Source organism: Bombina bombina, chromosome 2, assembly GCF_027579735.1.
Source record: "Bombina bombina isolate aBomBom1 chromosome 2, aBomBom1.pri, whole genome shotgun sequence".
NCBI classification, from domain to species: Eukaryota; Metazoa; Chordata; class Amphibia; order Anura; family Bombinatoridae; genus Bombina; species Bombina bombina.
The window spans coordinates 1,068,488,905-1,068,515,080 of NC_069500.1; the positions used below are offsets into that span (position 1 = coordinate 1,068,488,905).

The following is a 26,176-nucleotide window of genomic DNA, read 5'->3' on the forward strand; positions in this document are numbered from 1 at the left end:
AACAGAAAACAGATTATAATCTGAAATCTATTGCTAAGAGGTTAAAGCAATTAAAATCACAAGAATTTTGGAAACAGGATGGTGAAGCATGGTGAATGTAAGTGCTATTTGTGTGTTTTGTTGAAGCACAAGGGATAGGAGGAGAAGGGCCTGAAGCTCAGAGAACAAAGCAGATGAGGAGTCTGGAGCATTGAGAGGAAGACCCGGCACATACCTCCTGATTCCATGGCTGCCCCAGTCATACAGGTGATAACCCTAAAGAAGATGTGTCTGGGACATCTTGCAGACACGAAGCAGGCACCAACACTAATGTCATGCATGCAGTATTTATTGCCCCAGTGAAGTATTTTGTCTCATGGTCACTGCAAGGAGAGACATCAGGACCCTAATCTGTATAGCGTAAAGGAGAGAGGTGATTAAAGGGACAGTAAAGGCATGATTTGCATACAGCATGCCATTTTAAACTAGTTTCCAAGTTACTTCCATTATCAATTTTCTTTTGTTCTCTTGGTAAACTTTGTTAAAGAATAAATCTAGGTAGGCTCACAGAAGTCCAGGTGCGTGCACGTATGTGTCTTTAACACTCTATGACAGCAGTGTTTTGCAACATTGTTATATTGCCAACACTGCTGCCATATGTGCCCGCTCCTGAGCTCCCATCAGCCTACCTAGAATTACTCTTCAACAAAAGATACCAAGTAAACAAAGCAAATGTGATATTGGAAGTTAATTGGAAAGTTCTTTAAAACTGTATGCTTTATCTTACTCAGGAAAGTTTAATTATGACTTTACTGCCCCTTTAAGGGATTTAATAAAGGATAAAAGCATTTTATTTTAAAACAAGCATCACTACGTAACGGCTCATAATCTCTAAATAAAGGGTGGTTGGTTAATTAATGAATTAATGAATAATTAATGAATTAATGAATGAATTAATTAATTAATTAATTGGTTAATTGGTTAATTAATGAATTAATGAATGAATGAACTTACAAATATTTTCGGTAAAGCTTACATTTCATAAGAAAAAACAGACAGGCTCAATGGACCTTCTGTTTCCGTGGTGCCATCAGAATGTATCTTTCTATATTTTTATGATACTTATAAAGCATCAGCATGTTGTGCTGTCCATACACAGAACAGGATGTGCTGTGCCTATAGATACAGGTAGTAGATACTGCACTTTACATCTGCTCTAGTCTAGGGTATGCAAATTAGATTCCATGCCTTAGCTAAAGAATTTTCAGAACCCCCTTGCAGGTCATATGACTGTTTAATATTCCTTACACATTATGGGAACAGTTTCATAAAACGGTTTATGAAATATTGTGATTTTAAATTAATCGCATCATGTGCTTAGTTCGCACAGCCGTAATGAAAAGAGATTTTAAATGCTTGAAATGTCAAAGACAATAATCTATATACATTACTTGTTGAAATTGTATACACATTTTACAATGGAAAATAGATTTATGCCATGGTTTCATAATGCTAATAAGGCTCACGATATCTAAAATTTTCTGGAATTGGTGAATTCTTAGTATTCTAGTTACTACAAGCCACAATTTACGTTTTTGGTGCTGTTTCACAAACCATCCAGGACATTATACTATTAAATTACTTGTAACAGACTTATGCCATACTAGCTAAAAAAGCTGATTTGGAGAGAAAAAACTTCTTAAGTCAACTGTTCTCAAAACACAGCCCAACTCAGTTCAATTAAAGTTTGATTTAAAAAAAAAAAAAAAGAAAGAAAATAGCCAACATGCTAATGCTAGTATACAGGGGCGAAACTGCGACTGGGCCCCTGAGGGTGGGTGCCCAGCTTCAAAAAAATAAAATAACCCCCCCCCCCCCCCAAATAAAAAACGTTGACCTGCCACTGCCTGCATTGATATCATGTGAGTGTGACATGATGCTTCACTAGTGGCTCTGACAACAGGGGTTAGTGTTTCTGTTTTACCCATTGGTGTTTATGTGTGTATGTATGTATGTATGTGACTGTATTTATGCATGTGTGTGTGTGTGTGTGTATGTGACTGTGTGTGTATTTATGCATGTATGTGTGTGTGTGTATGTATGTGACTGTGTGTGTGTATTTATGCATGTATGTGTGTGTATGTATGTGACTGTGTGTGTATTTATGCATGTATGTGTGTGTATGTATGTGACTGTGTGTGTATTTATGCATGTATGTGTGTGTATGTATGTGACTGTATTTATGCATGTGTGTGTGTGTATGTGACTGTGTGTGTATTTATGCATATATGTGTGTGTATGTATGTGACTGTGTGTGTATTTATGCATGTATGTGTGTGTATGTATGTGACTGTGTGTGTATTTATGCATGTATGTGTGTGTATGTATGTGACTGTGTGTGTATTTATGCATGTATGTGTGTGTATGTATGTGACTGTATTTATGCATGTGTGTGTGTGTGTATGTGACTGTGTGTGTATTTATGCATATATGTGTGTGTATGTATGTGACTGTGTGTGTATTTATGCATGTATGTGTGTGTATGTATGTGACTGTGTGTGTATTTATGCATGTATGTGTGTGTATGTATGTGACTGTGTGTGTATTTATGCATGTATGTGTGTGTATGTATGTGACTGTGTGTGTATTTATGCATGTATGTGTGTGTGTGTGTATGTTTGTGGAACCAGCAAATTACAGACCTTGTTACTACAGCATGGGGGGGCAGGGGGTAAACAGTGTCACTATACAGTACCACTATATACAGTACGGGGGGCTGGACCATGTAACAGACTACTGTGGTCACTTTATAAAGTACTGGGGCGGGTAGGGTCAGAAAAAACAGCAATGAAGTGTCAGCTTAAAAATCCCTTTATTCAAAATTTTATTTATTTTATTTTTCTTTTATATTTTATTTTATTTTTTCTTTTATTTATTTTTCTTTTCTATATACAGGTGAAAATTAGCCACTTACAGTACGAATTGGATAAATAGATAAGGGTGATATTGACATGAAATTTTGTTTTGCATGTCTCTTTCTTTTTTTTTTTCCAATGTATAAAGATTGCTACAGTTATGTTTGTATCACTGATATATGTTGGTCCTGTGAGACACAGAATATGTAGAGTAAATGTCATTTTAATTTTGTTAAGTGGCTAAGACTAATAAAGATATTATAAAAAAAAAAATCCCTTTATTCAAACATGGGGATCAAATACAAAGCACAACGTTTCGGGACGGTCCCCTTAATCATGTGATAACATTGTGAAACCCAAAGCCTTAATTTATAGCCTTCTCAATTATTCTATTAAGACACTTAATCAATTGGCAAAATTAACACAGGCTAAGAGTATGTATATATCATGAAAACCACATTATTATATATAAATATAAACCTGTATGTGTATATGTTTTTTTTAATTGTTTTTTTCTGTTTGGACAGTGGGCTTGACAGTGGCTCACAGACGTGTCAGTATACTTGGTTTAAGTGCTGGTCTCTTTTTGGAGTTTGTTGCAGGTCTCACCGGCAGATTACAGACTGTGTCACTGACTCACTATATACAGTACTGGTGGGTTAAACGGTGTCACTATATACAGTAATAGAGGGTCAGACCATCTCACAGACTGTGGGCACAGGGTACCTCCTTTTGCACATTTAATGTGATTCACATTTTGTTTTATCTGTGTTAAATGTAAAAAAAAAAAAAAAGAAATGTATCAAATTCACCTTTTTTTGGCGGGGGGGGGGGGCTTCTTAGATTCTTGCACCTGGGCCCTGTGGTTTCTGGTTACGCCTCTGCTAGTATAATAACTCAGCTACACAAAAAGCACTTGACTTGCAACTGACATAGACCTAACTTCTAAAAGCTATGTCTATTGCTACAGTTAAGACTTAACATAACTACAGCAAGGTTTAAGTGTAGAGATCTTTAACAAACACAATTATTATTAGGGTAATTTGGTAAGGTAGAAATAAATGACTTGTCAACCTCACCTGATATTTTCTAGCACATAAGTTGTATGGAAGGTAAGTAGAATTTGTGGCAAGACCTCTATGTTTAGAAAGTCTGTTTGAGAATGTTAGTCTTGTTAAAAAGTACCTGAATTTTTCCTTTAACAAATGTTGTAATGTCATTTTCATTTTCAAAAATGGAAAGTGTCTGTAGCAGGTTCACTTCAAGCCATTCCCAGTGTTCTGTCACTTCCCGCCGAGAGCCTCCTGTATATGGAAAAAACAATAGACAGACAATTTTATGGAGTATTGTGAGCTGTGATGTTGATGAAAACTCAGTACAAAATATCCAATTAAACCACTACGCTCCTGCATTCTATTTTACTAATTTCTTGATAACTCACAAAACTAAGTGCATATTTTAGTAGACATTTAACATCACATAAAATAAAATGTTCTAAACTTGAAATAAATATATTTTGGAGATGTAAAAAACTTAAATTCAACGTAACATGCCGTCACTAGTAAATGTGCTTCTTTTACTGCCTAACTTATAACAGTGGGGGTTGAATGTCAGATGCATTATTCTTCTCGCATTCACTAACTTCATCATTTAGGGTAAGGGCACCCAACTTCAACTCTCAAGCACCACAGAAAGGCCAGGACTGAAATAAAATAGCTAGCAGTAAATACATACTTCAAGATAAAACTATATCTGATAAACAAAACAATATATCTAAATGACTGAATATATCTAAATGACTCCACCATGTGCAGTGCTACTAATCTAGACACTTGAAGTCTCCATGCTTATTAATTGTATCATAAACTACTGGTGCTCAAACTTTTGCTGTTGTCAAATCCTGTAGGTGTTTATATAAGCATATGTAAACTGTGTACTTTGCAAATATGTGTAGAATGTCCTGAGAGTCATAAACAGATGAGAGGTATAAGAAAATATTTTTTATTAAGACATACAAAAAAGTTCTCTAAAAACAGAATTTATGTTTACCTGTTAAATTTCTTTCTCCTACGGTGTATCCGGTCCACGGCTTCATCCTTACTTGTGGGATATTCTCAATCTCTACAGGAAGTGGCAAAGAGAGCACACAGCAGAGCTGTCCATATAGCTCCCCTCAGGCTCTGCCCCCCCCCCCCAGTCATTTGACCGACGGTTAGGAGAAAAAGGAGAACCATAGGGTGCAGTGGTGACTGTAGTTTACAAAAATAAAATTTAAACCTGACCAAATGCCAGGGTGGGCCGTGGACCGGATACACCGTAGGAGAAAGAAATTTATCAGGTAAACATAAATTCTGTTTTCTCCTACATTGGTGTATCTGGTCCACAGCTTCATCCTTACTTGTGGGAATCAATACCAAAGCTTTAGGACACGGATGAAGGGAGGGAACAAGTCAGGTAACCTAAACGGAAGATACCACTGCTTGTAAAACCTTTCTCCCAAAAATAGCCTCCGAAGAAGCAAAAGTATCGAATTTGTAAAATTTGGCAAATGTATGCAGTGAAGACCAAGTCGCTGCCTTACAGATCTGTTCAACGGAAGCCTCATTCTTGAAAGCCCATGTGGAAGCCACAGCTCTAGTAGAGTGAGCTGTAATTCGTTCAGGAGGCTGCCTTCCAGCAGTCTCATAAGCCAACCGGATGATGCTTTTCAGCCAGAAAGACAGAGAGGTCGCAGTCGCCTTTTGACCTCTCCTCTTGCCAGAATAGACGATAAACAAGGACGATGTTTGTCTGAAGTCTTTAGTTGCTTTTAGATAAAACTTCAAAGCACGAACCACATCAAGATTGTGTAACAGACGTTCCTTGTTAGAAACTGGATTAGGACACAGAGAAGGAACAACTATTTCCTGGTTAATATTCTTATTGGAAACCACTTTTGGAAGAAAACCAGGCTTGGTACGTAAAACGACCTTATCTGTATGAAACACCAGATAGGGTGAATTACACTGCAAAGCAGACAATTCAGAAACTCTTCTAGCAGAAGAAATAGCAACCAAAAACAAAACTTTCCAAGATAGTAACTTAATATCTATGGAATGTAGAGGTTCAAACGGAACCCCTTGAAGAACTGAAAGAACTAAATTTAGACTCCATGGAGGAGCCACAGGTCTGTAGACAGGCTTGATTCTGACTAAAGCCTGTACGAACGCCTGAACATCTGGCACGGCTGCCAGACGCTTGTGCAACAAAACAGACAGAGCAGATATCTGTCCTTTTAGGGAACTAGCTGACAGACCTTTCTCCAATCCTTCATGGAGAAAAGATAGTATCCTTGGAATCCTAATCTTACTCCATGAGTAACCCTTGGATTCGCACCAGCAAAGATATTTCCGCCATATCTTATGGTAAATTTTCCTGGTGACAGGCTTTCTAGCCTGAATCAGAGTATCTATAACTGATTCCGAAAACCCACGCTTAGCTAGAATCAAGCGTTCAATCTCCAAGCAGTCAGTTGCAGAGAAACTAGGTTTGGATGTTCGAATGGACCTTGGATTAGAAGGTCCTGCCTCAAAGGTAGCTTCCATGGTGGAACCGATGACATATTCACCAGGTCTGCATACCAAGTCCTGCGTGGCTACGCAGGAGCTATTAGAATTACCGAAGCCTTCTCCTGTTTGATCCTGGCTACTAGCCGGGGGAGAAGAGGAAACGGTGGAAAGACATAAGCTAGATTGAACGACCAAGGCGCCACTAAGGCATCTACCAATGTCGCCTTGGGATCCCTGGACCTGGATCCGTAACGTGGAACTTTGGAGTTCTGACGTGACGCCATCAGATCCAGATCTGGAAGGCCCCATAGTTGAGTTAACTGGGCAAAAACCTCCGGGTGAAGTTCCCACTCCCCCGGATGGAAAGTCTGACGACTCAGATAATCCGCTTCCCAGTTGAATTGCTGATAGATGGCAGGAGTGATCCTCTGCCCATTTGATGATCTTGGATACCTCCCTCATCGCCAGGGAACTCTTTGTTCCTCCCTGATGATTGATGTAAGCTACAGTCGTCATGTTGTCCGACTGAAATCTGATGAATTTGGCCTCCGCTAGTTGAGGCCATGCCTGGAGCGCATTGAATATCGCTCTCAATTCCAAAATGTTTATCGGGAGAAGAGATTCTTCCCGAGACCAAAGACCCTGAGCTTTCAGGGACTCCCAGACCGCACCCCAGCCTAAGAGGCTGGCGTCGGTCGTGACAATGATCCACTCTGGTCTGCGGAAACTCATTCCCTGAGACAGGTGATCCTGAGACAACCACCAGAGGAGTGAGTCTCTGGTTTTCTGGTCCATTTGTATCTGGGGAGACAAATCTGCATAATCCCCATTCCACTGTTTGAAGTCTAAGAAAAATGGCTTACCTATCCCTGAGGGGATTTCTGACAGTCTTCTAGCATTACTTGGTCTTGTTAGAAAAATGACTGATCATACCTGAAGCAGTTAAGCCTGCAAACTGTTCCCCCCAACTGAAGTTCTCTGGTGTTCAACAGTCCTGCGTGGGAACAGCAATGGATTTTAGTTACTGGTGCTAAAATCATATTCCTCTCAGCAGAAATCTTCATCACTTTCTGCTGCAGAGTAAATAGTACAAGCCGGCACTATTTTAAAATAACAAATTCTTGATAGAAGAAATAAAAAACTACAACTAACACCACATACTCTTTACCACCCCCGTGGAGATGCTACTAGTTAGAGCGGCAAAGAGAATGACTGGGGGGGCGGAGCCTGAGGGGAGCTATATGGACAGCTCTGCTGTGTGCTCTCTTTGCCACTTCCTGTAGGGATTGAGAATATCCCACAAGTAAGGATGAAGCCGTGGACCGGATACACCAATGTAGGAGAAATTAAGTATTTTTAAGTAAAACAATGCATATGTAAAACTATAATTTAGGTCATTTAAAACACCTCTTGACTTTTGGTTCAGGGTTTGTACACTTCTGTGCAATATGCTTGGTGCACCAGGGCTAAGGGCTGTGTAAGCTTCAGCATCTAACAGTATTTCTTAATTTGGGATAAGGGGATTTAAAAAAAAAAAAGAAAGAAAAACTTTCACTGAAGTGCAGTTTACTTTCTGCTTACATTTTCTTTTTAATCCAGAGAGACCACCACAATCATAATCCAGCCTGTGTGCTGTAATCACTAGATCAGTGTTTTCCAACCAGTGTGCCGTGGCACACTAGTGTGCCGTGAGAGATCCTCAGGTGTGCCGCGGCAGACTGAGAACAGTGCGGGGGTGTCCCTCTTTCAAATTTTGAAATATTGGGAGGTATGTGACAGGCTCATCAGGCATCATTTACAACCATGATATTGACATTCATTCACAGACAATCATTATGATTGTTTGAGAATGAGTGTCAATATGTCATGTATAGTTTGTAGGAGGCATGGCATGACAGCACAGTACAGTGTGTGTATATATATATATATATATATATATATATATATATATATATATATATATATGTGTGTGTATATATATACAGGTAGCCCTCAGTTTACGCCGGGGTTAGGTTCCAGAAGGAATGGTTGTAAATCGAAACCGTTGTAAATTGAAACCCAGTTTATAATGTAAGTCAATGGGAAGTTAGGGAGATAGGTTCCAGGCCCCTCTCAAAATTGTCATAAGTAACACCTAATACTTAACTTTAAAGCTTTGAAATGATGACTTTAAATGCTAAACAGCATTATAAACCTAATAAAATAATCACACAACACAGAATATATAATGAAACTAAGTTAAATGGACAAAAACATTTGCTAAACAGCATTATAAACCTAATAAAATAATCACACAACACAGACTTCACTTGCATTTTTCTGCAAACAGTTTTTTCTATGCATTCCAATCTGGATTGATTTATAGACAGGAAGATCTTGTTCCTTTGAAATCTGCTCGATAGCTCAGGTCTGGTTAAACTGATTAATTTCAACTTGCTTGGCTTTGCTGCAACACAAGCGGACAGCTCCACCTACTGGCTATTTTAATAAATGCACTGCTTCTCAATGCTTTTCAATAGCAGTCACATGACTGGAAAAAAGGTTGTTATTCTGAAACGGTGTAAATTGAACCGTTGTAAAACGAGGGCCACCTGTATATATATATATACATATATATACATATATACAGGCCCGGACTGGCCATCTGGCACAGCGGGTAAATGCCCGGTAGGCTGACCAGTTAACTGCTGTAAGACATTTTTTTTTTATTTTTACTCTGAGTCTGACCTCTTTTCCTACCTGCTATATCACTAATAAAATATAAATCCATACTATAGTGAATTATATTTATACAATATTATAGAAGAAATGTAGAAGTGAAGTGGAGCCCTGTCTGGAATTACTACTTGTGAAAGGATCTGTCTATGTGTGTGCATGTGTAGCCCAGCCTGCTTGTGTGTGTCTGTCCTTGCGTGTGTATATCTCTATGTATGTGTGCATGTGTAGCCCTGATTGTGTGTGTCTGTCCTTGCGTGTGTGTGTCTATCTCTGTCTATGTGTGTGCATGATAAACAATGAAGGTTACCTTGTATTGGGACAAATTGCAGCCGCAGGGTATGTGCAGGTAAAAAATGATGTCTTTATTGTAAGATCAAAAACAGGGTGTCAAACAAACTCAGGGGTACATTGAAACAATGGCAAACGTCCGACGCGTTTCCTGCCCGGAGGCACTTCGTCAGGGACTTAAATTGTATGAACATTAAACAACTTAAAAAGGCTTGCGTACCTACGTCACAATGAGAGCACCTGTGTACTGCAATTAAAGGGACAGAATAGTACTGTCAGTGGAAACTGATTCATGCTTGGTCAAAATGAGAACCTTTTCAATGGGCTCTGCATAGGTTAAAATTGGATTCTCAGTAATCAATGTATATGAATCTTGTATCGATGTGAATTACTTGTAAGAATGAAAAAATAAACGTTTAATGACCATGCTACCATGTTGTTAGTTATATCAGTACACAGTTGATAAAGAATTAAACTAAAATGTTAAAAAATGAAATAACATAATATCACATTGCTCCGTAGGTAGACAAAAAAGAATATCAATAAAAATAAGCTGAAAAAAAACATTAAATAAAATATCTAAGCTAATTGTTATAACAATGTACTGCAGACTCTCAGAGGAAAAAAGAATTAATATCTAGTATCAAAATTTCAAAGAGTGAGATAAATAAAATCTCATGCGTATTTTCAATAACATTAGTAAAATACACGTAAACTATATTAGTACTAGGGATATAGTTATATGCATGTAGCAGATAACCAAGAATGGGAAATACTTAAACAAAAACAACTTTTGATACATTTGACAATTGTTATTATGTCAAATCCTCCTATGGCTGCGGTGTTAAGTTACCTAGAGCATTAGAACACAAAGGACAAGGAATGTGACTTCAAGAGAAAAATATGACGTTAAATTTTAGATTTTGGGTGAAGTGAAGTGAAAAATCATTAATAGTGGTGATTAAATGAATCTACATTCTAATTCTAGTGATGCAATACTGAAACTTTAAATATAAAATACAAAATAAGATAAACTTCTTATTGAAGTTGTGTAAAATGTAATACTAAACTAAATGTGATGGTAATGGTTCGTGCTTGTTAATTTATACTTGTTATTTTTGTTTTCACCCTCTCAAAGCATGAAATTGATTAAAAATTCTTTTCACAATTTTCAAATGCTGTGTTAACGTTCTTTATTTATATGTATCATATAATACCTATATAGGTGACAATATCCCGTGTTAAATAGGGGTGGGCAAAAATCTAAATAAGAATGATGGAGCAATTAATAACAAACACTTTGAAAAATTGTGTGTATAAAAAATGGTGGAAGTTATGCTTTGAAAAAAGCTAATTACTGTAAATAGTAAAAAATAAAAAGACTAACTAAATCTTAAGAAAAAGCTAAATGTATATAACAGGTGCACTTTAAAATCTCCATTCCTTGCTCATGAAAATAAAGCTCAATAGTAATAATGAACTAGTTTAAGCCAAAGGGGACTAATGTTACTTTTGAAAGGTGTAAACAGACATAGGAGAAAGGGTTAAGAGCTGTCGATGGTATTTCTTTGGTAAACAGTGAGATGTTAATAAACATTATAGACAACCTTTAATCTACAAAATATCTGAGATCAGTAATTTTGTTAATGCCATTTGGTGCTCCAGTTAATAGATTAAAAATCCAAAAGGCTTCTTTTCTGTTTAGTGTGGCAGACCTATCTCCCCCTCTAATGTCATGAGGGGCGTGGTCTATGCCTTGAAAACTGAACATTCTCTTTAAATTGGTATCGTTGACCGTAATGCCTAGAGATATAAAGTGATTGGCAAAGTGTTTGGCTACTGGAGTGGAGGGCGGATCATGTTTGATAGAGAGTAAATGCTCCCTGATCCTATCCTTCAGAAACCTCGTCGTCCTACCTACGTATTGCTTGTGACAGATATTGCAGCTAATTAAATAAACCACAAACTTAGAATTGCAGTTCAGTCTAAACCTAATGTCAAAACAGTTGCCGGTAGCTGCGGACCTAAACTCATTGCCAGGGATTACAAAATCACAGCTTTTGCAAGGAGTTTTCCTGCATTTAAAAAATCCAACTTCCGGCTGGAGCCAGGAAGAACTAGCTTTTGTCGAAAAATCTCTACCTAGGTAATTTCCAAGCGTTGTGGCTTTTTTGCTGACAACCCTAATGCCCTGGTTCTGTAACGAATCATGTAACAATGCATCTCTGTCTAAGACAGGCAAATATTTCCTGATGATGTTATTAATACGATTGAATTGTCTACTATAGCGGGTTGAAAAAGTTATAGGAGATTTAAAACATTTTTCGTCTCGATGTTTATTTTTTGGGATATCTTGTAACAGAATGTCCCTATGCATAAGTTCCACTTCTTTACTAACTTTTTCTAGTAAGCTAGTGTCATACCCCCTAATTTGTAAACGCTGTGTAAGAGATGAGGCTTGTTCTTTGTATGTATTAATATTAGTACAGTTACGTCTAAGACGCATATATTGTCCCTTGGGAATGGCCATCTTAAGGTGTACTGGATGGTGAGAGTCAGCTCGTAGAATTGTATTGCCAGATGTGGGTTTTCTGAATGTGGAGGTAAGGACTGAATGAGACAAAGTGTCTAACATTAATGTGATATCTAAAAATGGAATACTGTGTTTAGATGCAGTGTGAGTAAATCCCAATAGACTAACTATTGATGTCACATCACTATATTCTTGTATACCCCATAACCTAGGCATAGAGGCCTTAAAAGCTATGTTAAAGATGTACACTACATTTGATGATAAGTTCATTGGATTTGTATGTGATGGTGCAAATTTTCTTTTGAATCACAATAACTTCACATTTGAAGGTACACACTATGTTCAAAACCAGGGCACCGCTATGGGTGCAAAATTTGCACCATCATATGCAAATCTATACTTAACCAATTTCGAATTTCAGAAAATATTTCATCATACCAATCCTTTCAGGTCTCAGATAAAGTTCTACCGAAGATTTATTGATGACCTTGTAATAGTATGGAGTGGAGATATAAATTCCATACCTCCATTCTTAGAATATCTCAATGCAAACCACTATAACTTGGGATTTACTCACACTGCATCTAAACACAGTATTCCATTTTTAGATATCACATTAATGTTAGACACTTTGTCTCATTCAGTCCTTACCTCCACATTCAGAAAACCCACATCTGGCAATACAATTCTACGAGCTGACTCTCACCATCCAGTACACCTTAAGATGGCCATTCCCAAGGGACAATATATGCGTCTTAGACGTAACTGTACTAATATTAATACATACAAAGAACAAGCCTCATCTCTTACACAGCGTTTACAAATTAGGGGGTATGACACTAGCTTACTAGAAAAAGTTAGTAAAGAAGTGGAACTTATGCATAGGGACATTCTGTTACAAGATATCCCAAAAAATAAACATCGAGACGAAAAATGTTTTAAATCTCCTATAACTTTTTCAACCCGCTATAGTAGACAATTCAATCGTATTAATAACATCATCAGGAAATATTTGCCTGTCTTAGACAGAGATGCATTGTTACATGATTCGTTACAGAACCAGGGCATTAGGGTTGTCAGCAAAAAAGCCACAACGCTTGGAAATTACCTAGGTAGAGATTTTTCGACAAAAGCTAGTTCTTCCTGGCTCCAGCCGGAAGTTGGATTTTTTAAATGCAGGAAAACTCCTTGCAAAAGCTGTGATTTTGTAATCCCTGGCAATGAGTTTAGGTCCGCAGCTACCGGCAACTGTTTTGACATTAGGTTTAGACTGAACTGCAATTCTAAGTTTGTGGTTTATTTAATTAGCTGCAATATCTGTCACAAGCAATACGTAGGTAGGACGACGAGGTTTCTGAAGGATAGGATCAGGGAGCATTTACTCTCTATCAAACATGATCCGCCCTCCACTCCAGTAGCCAAACACTTTGCCAATCACTTTATATCTCTAGGCATTACGGTCAACGATACCAATTTAAAGAGAATGTTCAGTTTTCAAGGCATAGACCACGCCCCTCATGACATTAGAGGGGGAGATAGGTCTGCCACACTAAACAGAAAAGAAGCCTTTTGGATTTTTAATCTATTAACTGGAGCACCAAATGGCATTAACAAAATTACTGATCTCAGATATTTTGTAGATTAAAGGTTGTCTATAATGTTTATTAACATCTCACTGTTTACCAAAGAAATACCATCGACAGCTCTTAACCCTTTCTCCTATGTCTGTTTACACCTTTCAAAAGTAACATTAGTCCCCTTTGGCTTAAACTAGTTCATTATTACTATTGAGCTTTATTTTCATGAGCAAGGAATGGAGATTTTAAAGTGCACCTGTTATATACATTTAGCTTTTTCTTAAGATTTAGTTAGTCTTTTTATTTTTTACTATTTACAGTAATTAGCTTTTTTCAAAGCATAACTTCCACCATTTTTTATACACACAATTTTTCAAAGTGTTTGTTATTAATTGCTCCATCATTCTTATTTAGATTTTTGCCCACCCCTATTTAACACGGGATATTGTCACCTATATAGGTATTATATGATACATATAAATAAAGAACGTTAACACAGCATTTGAAAATTGTGAAAAGAATTTTTAATCAATTTCATGCTTTGAGAGGGTGAAAACAAAAATAACAAGTATAAATTAACAAGCACGAACCATTACCATCACATTTAGTTTAGTATTACATTTTACACAACTTCAATAAGAAGTTTATCTTATTTTGTATTTTATATTTAAAGTTTCAGTATTGCATCACTAGAATTAGAATGTAGATTCATTTAATCACCACTATTAATGATTTTTCACTTCACTTCACCCAAAATCTAAAATTTAACGTCATATTTTTCTCTTGAAGTCACATTCCTTGTCCTTTGTGTTCTAATGCTCTAGGTAACTTAACACCGCAGCCATAGGAGGATTTGACATAATAACAATTGTCAAATGTATCAAAAGTTGTTTTTGTTTAAGTATTTCCCATTCTTGGTTATCTGCTACATGCATATAACTATATCCCTAGTACTAATATAGTTTACGTGTATTTTACTAATGTTATTGAAAATACGCATGAGATTTTATTTATCTCACTCTTTGAAATTTTGATACTAGATATTAATTCTTTTTTCCTCTGAGAGTCTGCAGTACATTGTTATAACAATTAGCTTAGATATTTTATTTAATGTTTTTTTTCAGCTTATTTTTATTGATATTCTTTTTTGTCTACCTACGGAGCAATGTGATATTATGTTATTTCATTTTTTAACATTTTAGTTTAATTCTTTATCAACTGTGTACTGATATAACTAACAACATGGTAGCATGGTCATTAAACGTTTATTTTTTCATTCTTACAAGTAATTCACATCGATACAAGATTCATATACATTGATTACTGAGAATCCAATTTTAACCTATGCAGAGCCCATTGAAAAGGTTCTCATTTTGACCAAGCATGAATCAGTTTCCACTGACAGTACTATTCTGTCCCTTTAATTGCAGTACACAGGTGCTCTCATTGTGACGTAGGTACGCAAGCCTTTTTAAGTTGTTTAATGTTCATACAATTTAAGTCCCTGACGAAGTGCCTCCGGGCAGGAAACGCGTCGGACGTTTGCCATTGTTTCAATGTACCCCTGAGTTTGTTTGACACCCTGTTTTTGATCTTACAATAAAGACATCATTTTTTACCTGCACATACCCTGCGGCTGCAATTTGTCCCAATACAAGGTAACCTTCATTGTTTATCAGAGTTCTTTCGTTTGGATGCCGGAGGAGTGGATCCTTACCTTTCATGGGGCGGCCTGAGCAAAAGATCACACAGCGGCAAGAGTGGTGAGATTAACCGGCTTCACCTTAGTTTCAGTTTACACGCTGAAATTTGTGTTTACCTGTATCTTACTTATCACCACACCCGCACGCTGCATGATTCTATCCTCAGTTTGTTACAAGTGATTACTACCACTGACTACATGCTACACTGTTTACGGTTTTCAGAGCACCTGTTACTAGCTACATGATATCTACTCAGTATCAGCTATTGTACACCATTTGCTTGCAATCAGTGGTTTACTTACAAAGTGCAGAGTCTGCATCTGTTTGTGTTTTTGGTATGTGTGTGCATGTGCAGCCCTGCTTGTGTGTGTCTGTCCTTGTGTGTGTGTGTGTCTATCTCTGTCTATGTGTGTGCATGTGTAGCCCTGCTTGTATCTGTCTGTCCTTGCGTGTGTGTGTCTATCTCTGTCTATGTGTGTGCATGTGCAGCCCTGCTTGTGTGTGTCTGTCCTTGTGTGTGTGTGTGTGTTTGTCTATCTCTGTCTATGTGTGTGCATGTGTAGCCCTGCTTGTATCTGTCTGTCCTTGCGTGTGTGTATCTCTATGTATGTGTGCATGTGTAGCCCTGCTTGTGTGTCTGTCCTTGCGTATGTGTGTCTATCTCTGTCTATGTGTGTGCATGTGTAGCCCTGCTTGTATCCGTCTGTCCTTGCGTGTGTGTATCTCTATGTATGTGTGCATGTGTAGCCCTGCTTGTGTGTGTCTGTCCTTGTGTATGTGTGTCTATCTCTGTCTATGTGTGTGCATGTGTAGCCCTGCTTGTGTGTGTCTGTCCTTGTGTGTGTGTGTGTGTGTGTGTGTGTATCTCTATGTATGTGTGCATGTGTAGCCCTGCCTGTGTATGAGTGCATCACTGTTTTTTGTATATGGGTTTGTTTATGCTATTTCTGTGTGTACTTGTATGTGCGTCTTGCCTATGTATGTTTGTGTTTATATTGCTTGTGTATACTGTATGTGTTTTTACCCATGAAGGTCTGAACCATGTATTTATCCTTTGCTCGCTGTCATCTGAACTAGGTATATTATTTTTTAGTTTCTAAGCATAAACAAACAGTTTTATTCTAAATACAAATGCATTCTAAAATTATATAATAGTTCATTACAAGTTTATGTATGCTGCTGGAAAGATTTTGAGTTGAATAAGTGGGCAAGTAAGAATTTTCATGGGAGTAGTAGTACCTGTGCACATTTTTTAAGCTGTGTGTGTGTGTTTGTGTGTATGTATGTATATATACATATATATATATATATATATATATATATACATGCATATATACACACACATACATACACACACAATATATACTGGGGAGGGCTGCTCTGGCTTAAAATGCCCGGGCCTATTTTTGGTCCCAGTCCGGCCCTGCATATATATATCCTTTATTAGGCTACAATGTGTGATTTTGTAACATTTTGGGATGGTGGTGTGCCACAGGATTTTTAAATGTAAAAAAGTGTGCCACGGCAAAAAAAAGGTTGCAAATCACTGCACAAGATTTCCCAACTTCAGTTCTCAAGCACCACAGAAAGGCCAGGACTGAAATAAAATAGCTAGCAGTGAATACATACTTCAAGATAAAACTGTATCTGATAAACAAAACATATCTAAATGACTGAATACTTAGATAGAATAACTCAAAATACTGTCATTAACAGACATCCTAACTCTCCCTAAAGTTCAGGGAATCTCCCCGATTGTAATAGCGACTTACTGATGCCAGCAAATGGAATGTAATCTCCCTGAAATTCCAAGTACCATGATCTATTGTGGCCCAAATCCGGAAAAGTGTTTCTTTAAGGAATGCCTTTAGTTGCTGGGACATTATAGAACCCTTAAAGCATGCATCAGTAACCAAAAAGCCCCCACTGATTTTAATAAAATTAAAACACAAATACTACCTTATTTACTGCACGTAATTAAACTTCGTATTCTAAAATATTTAGGCATTCAACAAGCGTACGATCACTGAAAAATAGGTTTGTTGTATGTGGTTGTGCAATAAAGCTACTTTTGTTTTAATGTGACTTTAGTGGGAAGCTACTTTAATGATAAGTCTCTATCTTATTTAGGGTTTTAAGGTGTCCAATATATAACTGGGAGGGGGGGTTAGGGTTGCCACCCGCCCCGGTATCACCGGGACAGTCCCGGTCTGGGACTGTATGTCACGTGTCCCGGAACTACCCTCAAATGCCCCAGGGTAAGAGTTCCCCTGGTAGCAAGCAGCAGTGAACAACACAGATTAAAAAAAAATAGCTGGCCAGGGGAGCTCTTAGCCGGGAGGCGGGGTGCCGTGAGCAGGGTTGAGTTAAATGCAAAAGGATAGCGGATAGAAAGAAATCCACTGAAAGAATGCAAGCAGCACTCTATGCCTAGACTAGAAGGCGTGCAGACCGGGTGTAATTAAAACATAGCTTTTATTGATAAACGATAAAAACACACACAAACACACATACAAATGTTAAAATTCACACTCTGTTAAGTGCCGATTCTATATCAAGGTGATAGCTATTGTATTCCTAAATATGGCCTACAGTAAATTATGCTATCACACAAATAATAGGTATGGTCTCCTCAGTTGAGTTGAGTGGGGGACTCCCAGTGGCCACCTGGGATCAGATAACTGGAATAAAAGTTTACTGGGCTGTAAAGCTTGGTGCTGAAAGAACAGATATGTACTGCTGCCCAATCTCAGCCCAACTCAGTTCTGTATATAGATATATTCGAATTGTGGATGTACATACACCGTGTAAGTCACTGTTTGTCTCCCAGAGTAACTACCAAATGTGTCTCTCGGTTAGTAGGGCATCCCTAAATGTGGGATCACTTGGATTTAAAATATCCTAATATCTGACACATTCTGTTGGGGGACGTGTGTAATACTCATCAATAATATCTATGATTGTGTTAACTGTCAACATCTAAGTGTGACCGTCATGAATGATGGAACTGTATCTGATTACATGTGTTTAATTCAACAAATTGGTGCCAGGTTGCTCCACTCCTAATTATTGTGAAATAAAAATATATGTCCCAAATACTGGAATTTCTATTTGTATTTATTGATTCTGCAACTTGATATGTGAATAATAGAAAAACATAATTTATGTAAGAACTTACCTGATAAATTAATTTCTTTCATATTAGCAAGAGTCCATGAGCTAGTGACGTATGGGATATACATTCCTACCAGGAGGGGCAAAGTTTCCCAAACCTCAAAATGCCTATAAATACACCCCTCACCACACCCACAAATCAGTTTAACGCATAGCCAAGAAGTGGGGTGATAAGACAAAAGTGCGAAAGCATAAAAAATAAGGAATTGGAATAATTGTGCTTTATACAAAAAATCATAACCACCACAAAAAGGGTGGGCCTCATGGACTCTTGCTAATATGAAAGAAATGAATTTATCAGGTAAGTTCTTACATAAATTATGTTTTCTTTCATGTAATTAGCAAGAGTCCATGAGCTAGTGACGTATGGGATAATGACTACCCAAGATGTGGATCTTCCACGCAAGAGTCACTAGAGAGGGAGGGATAAAATAAAGACAGCCAATTCCACTGAAAAATAATCCACACCCAAAATAAAGTTTAAATCTTATAATGAAAAAAACTGAAATTATAAGCAGAAGAATCAAACTGAAACAGCTGCCTGAAGTACTTTTCTACCAAAAACTGCTTCAGAAGAAGAAAACACATCAAAATGACACCGTGGACCGGACACACCAATGTTGGAGGAATGGTAGAATTTAGTAAAAGTATGCAAAGAAGACCAAGTTGCTGCTTTGCAAATCTGATCAACCGAAGCTTCATTCCTAAACGCCCAGGAAGTAGAAACTGACCTAGTAGAATGAGCTGTAATCCTTTGAGGCGGAGTTTTACCCGACTCGACATAAGCATGATGAATTAAAGATTTCAACCAAGATGCCAAAGAAATGGCAGAGGCCTTCTGACCTTTCCTAGAACCGGAAAAGATAACAAATAGACTAGAAGTCTTTCGGAAATTCTTAGTAGCTTCAACATAATATTTCAAAGCTCTAACTACATCCAAAGAATGCAATGATCTCTCCTTAGAATTCTTAGGATTAGGACATAATGAAGGAACCACAATTTCTCTGCTAATGTTGTTAGAATTCACAACCTTAGGTAAAAATTTAAAAGAAGTTCGCAACACCGCCTTATCCTGATGAAAAATCAGAAAAGTAGACTCACAAGAAAGAGCAGATAATTCAGAAACTCTTCTAGCAGAAGAGATGGCCAAAAGAAACAAAACTTTCCAAGAAAGTAATTTAATGTCCAATGAATGCATAGGTTCAAACGGAGGAGCTTGAAGAGCCCCCAGAACCAAATTCAAACTCCAAGGAGGAGAAATTGACTTAATGACAGGTTTTATACGAACCAAAGCTTGTACAAAACAATGAATATCAGGAAGATTAGCAATCTTTCTGTGAAAAAGAACAGAAAGAGCAGAGATTTGTCCTTTCAAGGAACTTGCAGACAAACCTTTATCCAAACCATCCTGAAGAAACTGTAAAATTCTCGGAATTCTAAAAGAATGCCAGGAAAAATTATGAGAAAGACACCAAGAAATATAAGTCTTCCAGACTCGATAATATATCTTCCTAGATACAGATTTACGAGCCTGTAACATAGTATTAATCACAGAGTCAGAGAAACCTCTTTGACTAAGAATCAAGCGTTCAATCTCCATACCTTTAAATTTAAGGATTTGAGATCCTGATGGTAAAAAGGACCTTGCGACAAAAGGTCTGGTCTTAACGGAAGAGTCCATGGTTGGCAAGAGGCCATCCGGACAAGATCCGCATACCAAAACCTGTGAGGCCATGCTGGAGCCACCAGCAGAACAAACAAGCATTCCTTCATAATCTTGGAGATTACTCTTGGAAGAAGAACTAGAGGCGGAAAGATATAGGCAGGATGATACTTCCAAGGAAGTGACAATGCATCCACTGCTTCCGCCTGAGGATCCCTGGATCTGGACAGATACCTGGGAAGTTTCTTGTTTAGATGAGAAGCCATCAGATCTATTTCTGGAAGTCCCCACATTTGAACAATCTGAAGAAATACCTCTGGGTGAAGAGACCATTCGCCCGGATGTAACGTTTGGCGACTGAGATAATCCGCTTCCCAATTGTCTATACCTGGGATATGAACCGCAGAAATTAGACAGGAGCTGGATTCCGCCCATACCAGTATTTGAGATACTTCTTTCATAGCCAGAGGACTGTGAGTCCCTCCTTGATGATTGATATATACCACAGTTGTGACATTGTCTGTCTGAAAACAAATGAACGATTCTCTCTTTAGAAAAGGCCATGACTGAAGAGCTCTGAAAATTGCACGGAGTTCCAAAATATTGATTGGTAATCTCACCTCCTGAGATTCCCAAACCCCTTGTGCTGTCAGAGACCCCCAAACAGCTCCCCAACCTGTCAGACTTGCATCTGTTGAAATTACAGTCCAAGTCGGAAGAACAAAAGAAGCCCCCTGAAGTAAACGATGGTGATCTATCCACCACGTCAGAGAGTGTCGTACAATCGGATTTAAAGATATTAATTGAGATATCTTTGTGTAATCCCTGCACCACTGGTTCAGCATACAGAGCTGAAGAGGTCGCATGTGAAAACGAGCAAAGGGGATCGCGTCCGATGCAGCAGTCATAAGACCTAGAATTTCCATGCATAAGGCTACCGAAGGGAATGATTGAGACTGAAGGTTTCGACAAGCTGAGATCAATTTTAGACGTCTCTTGTCTGTCAGAGACAGAGTCATGGACACTGAATCTATCTGGAAACCTAAAAAGGTTACCCTTGGCTGAGGAATCAATGAACTTTTTGGTAAATTGATCCTCCAACCATGATCTCGAAGAAACAACACAAGTCGATTCGTATGAGATTCTGCTAAATGTGAAGACTGAGCAAGTACCAAGATATCGTCCAAATAAGGAAATACCACAATACCCTGTTCTCTGATTACAGACAGAAGGGCACCGAGAACCTTTGTAAAAATTCTTGGAACTGTTGCTAGGCCAAACGGCAGAGCCACAAACTGGTAATGCTTTTCTAGGAAAGAGAATCTCAGAAACTGATAGTGATCTGGATGAATCGGAATATGCAGATATGCATCCTGTAAATCTATTGTGGAAATATAATGCCCTTGCTGAACAAAAGGCAGGATAGTCCTTATAGTTACCATTTTGAATGTTGGTATCCTTACATAACGATTCAATATTTTTAGATCCAGAACTGGTCTGAAGGAATTCTCCTTCTTTGGTACAATGAAGAGATTTGAATAAAACCCCAGCCCCTGTTCCAGAACTGGAACTGGCATAATTACTCCAGCCAACTCTAGATCTGAACCACATTTCAGAAATGCTTGAGCCTTCGCTGGATTTACTGGGACACGGGAAAGAAAAAATCTCTTTGCAGGAGGCCTTATCTTGAAGCCAATTCTGTACCCTTCTGAAACAATGTTCTGAATCCAAAGATTGTGAATTAAATTGATCCAAATTTCTTTGAAAAATCGTAATCTGCCCCCTACCAGCTGGACCGGAATGAGGGCCGCACCTTCATGTGGACTTGGGAGCTGGCTTTGGTTTTCTAAAAGGCTTGGATTTATTCCAGACTGGAGATGGTTTCCAAACTGATACCGCTCCTGTGGGTGAAGGATCAGGCTTTTGTTCCTTGTTGTGACGAAAGGAACGAAAACGATTATTAGACCTAAATTTACCTTTAGATTTTTTATCCTGTGGTAAAAAAGTTCCTTTCCCTCCAGTAACAGTTGAGATAATAGAATCCAACTGAGAACTAAATAATTTATTACCCTGGAAAGAAAGGGAAAGCAAAGTAGACTTAGAAGACATATCAGCATTCCAAGTTTTAAGCCATAAAGCTCTTCTAGCTAAAATAGCTAGAGACATATACCTGACATCAACTCTAATGATATCAAAGATGGCATCACAAATAAAGTTATTAGCATGTTGAAGAAGATTAACAATGCTATGAGAATTATGATCGGTTACTTGTTGCGCTAAAGCTTCTAACCAAAAAGTTGAAGCTGCAGCAACATCCGCTAAAGATATAGCAGGTCTAAGAAGATTACCTGAACATAAGTAAGCTTTTCTTAGAAAGGATTCAATTTTCCTATCTAAAGGATCCTTAAAAGGAAGTACTATCTGCCGTAGGAATAGTAGTACGTTTAGCAAGAGTGGAGATAGCCCCATCAACCTTAGGGATTTTGTCCCAAAACTCTAATCTGTCAGATGGCACAGGATATAATTGCTTAAAACGTTTAGAAGGAGTAAATGAATTACCCAAATTATTCCATTCCCTGGAGATTACTTCAGAAATAGCATCAGGGACAGGAAAAACTTCTGGAATAACTACAGGAGATTTAAAAACCTTGTTTAAACGTTTAGATTTAGTATCAAGAGGACCAGAATCCTCTATTTCTAATGCAATTAAGACTTCTTTAAGTAAAGAACGAATAAATTCCATTTTGAATAAATATGAAGATTTATCAGCATCAATCTCTGAAACAGAATCCTCTGAACCAGATGAATCATTATCAGAATCAGAATGATGATGTTCATTTAAAAATTCATCTGAAAAAGGAGAAGTTTTAAAAGACCTTTTACGTTTACTAGAAGGAGGAATAACAGACATAGCCTTCTTAATGGATTTAGAAACAAAATCTCTTATGTTAACAGGAACACTCTGAGTATTAGATGTTGACGGAACAGCAACAGGTAATGTAACATTACTAAAGGAAATATTATCTGCATTAACAAGTTTGTCATGACATTCATTACAAACAACAGCTGGATTTACACAAGTTACAGCAGATACACTTAACTTTTGTAGATCCAGCACCAGGCAGCGACTTTCCAGAAGTATCTTCTGACTCAGGGTCAATCTGGGACATCTTGCAATATGTAATAGAAAAAACAACATATAAAGCAAAATTGATCAAATTCCTTAAATGACAGTTTCAGGAATGGGAAAAAATGCCAGTGAACAAGCTTCTAGCAACCAGAAGCAATAAATAATGAGACTTAAATAATGTGGAGACAAAAGTGACGCCCATATTTTTCAGCGCCAAAAAAGACGCCCACATTATTTGGCGCCTAAATGCTTTTGGCGCCAAAAATGACGCCACATCCGGAACGCCGAAACTTTTGGCGCAAAAAAACGTCAAAAAATGACGCAACTTCCGGCGACACGTATGACGCCGGAAACAGAAAATGCGCCAAAAAAGTCCGCGCCAAGAATGACGCAATAAAATGAAGCATTTTCAGCCCCCGCGAGCCTAACAGCCCACAGGGAAAAAAGTCAAATTTTTAAGGTAAGAAAAAAATTGATTTATTCATATGCATTATCCCAAATATGAAACTGACTGTCTGCAATAAGGAACGTTGAACATCCTGAGTCAAGGCAAATAAATGTTTGAACACATATATTTAGAACTTTATATAAAAGTGCCCAACCATAGCTTAGAGTGTCACAGAAAATAAGACTTACTTACCCCAGGACACTCATCTACATGTAGTAGAAAGCCAAACCAGTACTGAAACGAGAATCAGTAGAGGTAATGGTATATATAAGAGTATATCGTCGATCTGAAAAGGGAGGTAAGAGATGAATCTCTACGACCGATAACAGAGAACCTATGAAATAGACCCCGTAGAAGGAGATCATTGAATTCAAATAGGCAATACTCTCCTCACATCCCTCTGACATTCACTGCACGCCAGTGACGTGCAGTGATAGGAGGCAGGGGAGGCAGCGCCTCCCCTGTCCTATGAGTGCAATTACAGTTTTTAAGTTTTTTATTAATGTTTAAAAAAATATATATTTTTTTAATTTTTTATTACATTTTTTTTGTGTGTTAAGGTTCTCCCTGATTATAAACTACATTTTGTAACCCCTACTTCCATGTCTGTGTGTGTTGTATGTGTGTATGTGTGTAAATATACATGCATGTCTGTGTGTGTGTGTGTATGTATGAATGTGTGTAAATATACTTGCATGTCTGTGTGTGTATGTATGTATGTGTGTAAATATACATGCATGTCTGTGTGTGTGTATGTATGAATGTGTGTAAATATACATGCATATATGTGTGTGTGTATGTATGAATGTGTGTAAATATACATGCATATATGTGTGTGTGTATGTATGAATGTGTGTAAATATACATGCATATATGTGTGTAAATATGCATGTCTGTGTGTGTGTGTGTATGAATGTGTGTAAATATACATGCATGTCTGTGTGTATGTATGCATGAATGTGTGTAAATATACATGCATGTCTGTGTGTATGTATGCATGAATGTGTGTAAATATACATGCATGTCTGTGTGTGTGTATGTATGTATGCATGAGTGTATTTTGTGTGTGTGAGCATGTATGCCCTTGCACGCCAGTCTGTAGCTTGTAAATCTGCCAGATGTTTTATTTTATTTACAAAATAGCCATAGGTGTTTGATTTCAGGTCTTCTGAACATTCAAACCAGTTCTCTGTAGGATACATTGGAAGCCTAAAATATAATGTGGACCTGGAACATGTTGAACATCTGTATGTTTTGGAGGATTTTGTTCAGTCTAAGGCAATCCTGGGTTCTCTCACAGTTAGAGAGTTTTAGAAACTTTAAAATCATGTATAATGAGAAAACTGCAATTAGCTATTTAGCTGCTAACAATTATCTTGTTCAGCAAAGATTCTGAGTGTTATGGCCAGGCAATATCTAGGTTGTAGCATTTGTATTTGATTAAAAAAAAATTATTTCATCACTCAGCAGTAAATTGGAAAGTTGTTTAAAATTATATGCTCTATTTGTAAATGTGCTTCATTCCTTTGGCATCTTTTGTTAAAGAAACATAATTTTACTACTGGGACCTAGCTAACCACATTGGGTGAGCCAATGACAAGAGGCATATATGTGCAGCCACCAATCAGCAGTTAACTCCCAGTAGGGCATTTCTGCTCCTGTGCCTACCTAGGTATGGTTTTCAACAAAGGATACCAAGAGAACACAGCAAATCAAATAATAGAAGTAAATTGAGAAATTGTTTAAAATTGCATTTCTAGGCAACTGAAGGGGTAAATAAGAGTGTGTCCCTGTGTGTGTGTCCGTCCCTGTGTTTGTGTCCCTGTGTGTGTGTCCCTGTGTCTCTCTGTGTGTGTCCCTTTGTGTTTGTCCCTCTGTTTGCATAATTTATTATTGTATCTAATATATCAGCACTCTGGTTCTGATACTAGTCAGTGCCTCACCAGCCACTGACCTCACTGCACGTCACTGCTGCACGCTGAGAGGAAAACCGGGCTCCAACCTGCTGCGGAGCGCATATCAACGTAGAATCTAGCACAAACTTACTTCACCACCTCCATAGGAGGCAAAGTTTGTAAAACTGATTTGTGGGTGTGGTGAGGGGTGTATTTATAGGCATTTTGAGGTTTGGGAAACTTTGCCCCTCCTGGTAGGAATGTATATCCCATACGTCACTAGCTCATGGACTCTTGCTAATTACATGAAAGAAATTGTGTTTTCGTTTACCTGTGAGGTAAACTGTACTTTCTTGCGCATATCAACAGAAAACTTGTTAAGATAAATGGTATTCTCCTGTGTACATAAACAGGTTCTTTATGTAATTACTAATAGTGGTAGTTATTATTATCCACCCAAGTTCTCAATTATATAGTGCTTTCCTGTATGTATTCACAGGTTATAGATTTATTTATAGATTAGTAGGGAATATCATGATCTATTTAACCACATTTCCTCGTATCTCAATCGGGTGAGTTCTGCTGAACAACATTAAGCCGTATAA

The 26,176-nt window shown here is 37.8% G+C and overlaps 1 protein-coding gene across 1 annotated transcript in view; it reads right to left on the reverse strand.

Annotated features, from left to right (window-relative positions):
• The window catches only part of TBC1D9 (TBC1 domain family member 9), a 512,458-nt gene that overhangs the window by 336,798 nt on the left and 149,484 nt on the right, over positions 1-26,176 (reverse strand). The window contains exon 3 of the mRNA XM_053703695.1: positions 4,080-4,198. Coding sequence (XP_053559670.1) covers positions 4,080-4,198 — 119 coding nt within the window. The remainder of the gene's footprint in view (positions 1-4,079; positions 4,199-26,176) is intronic.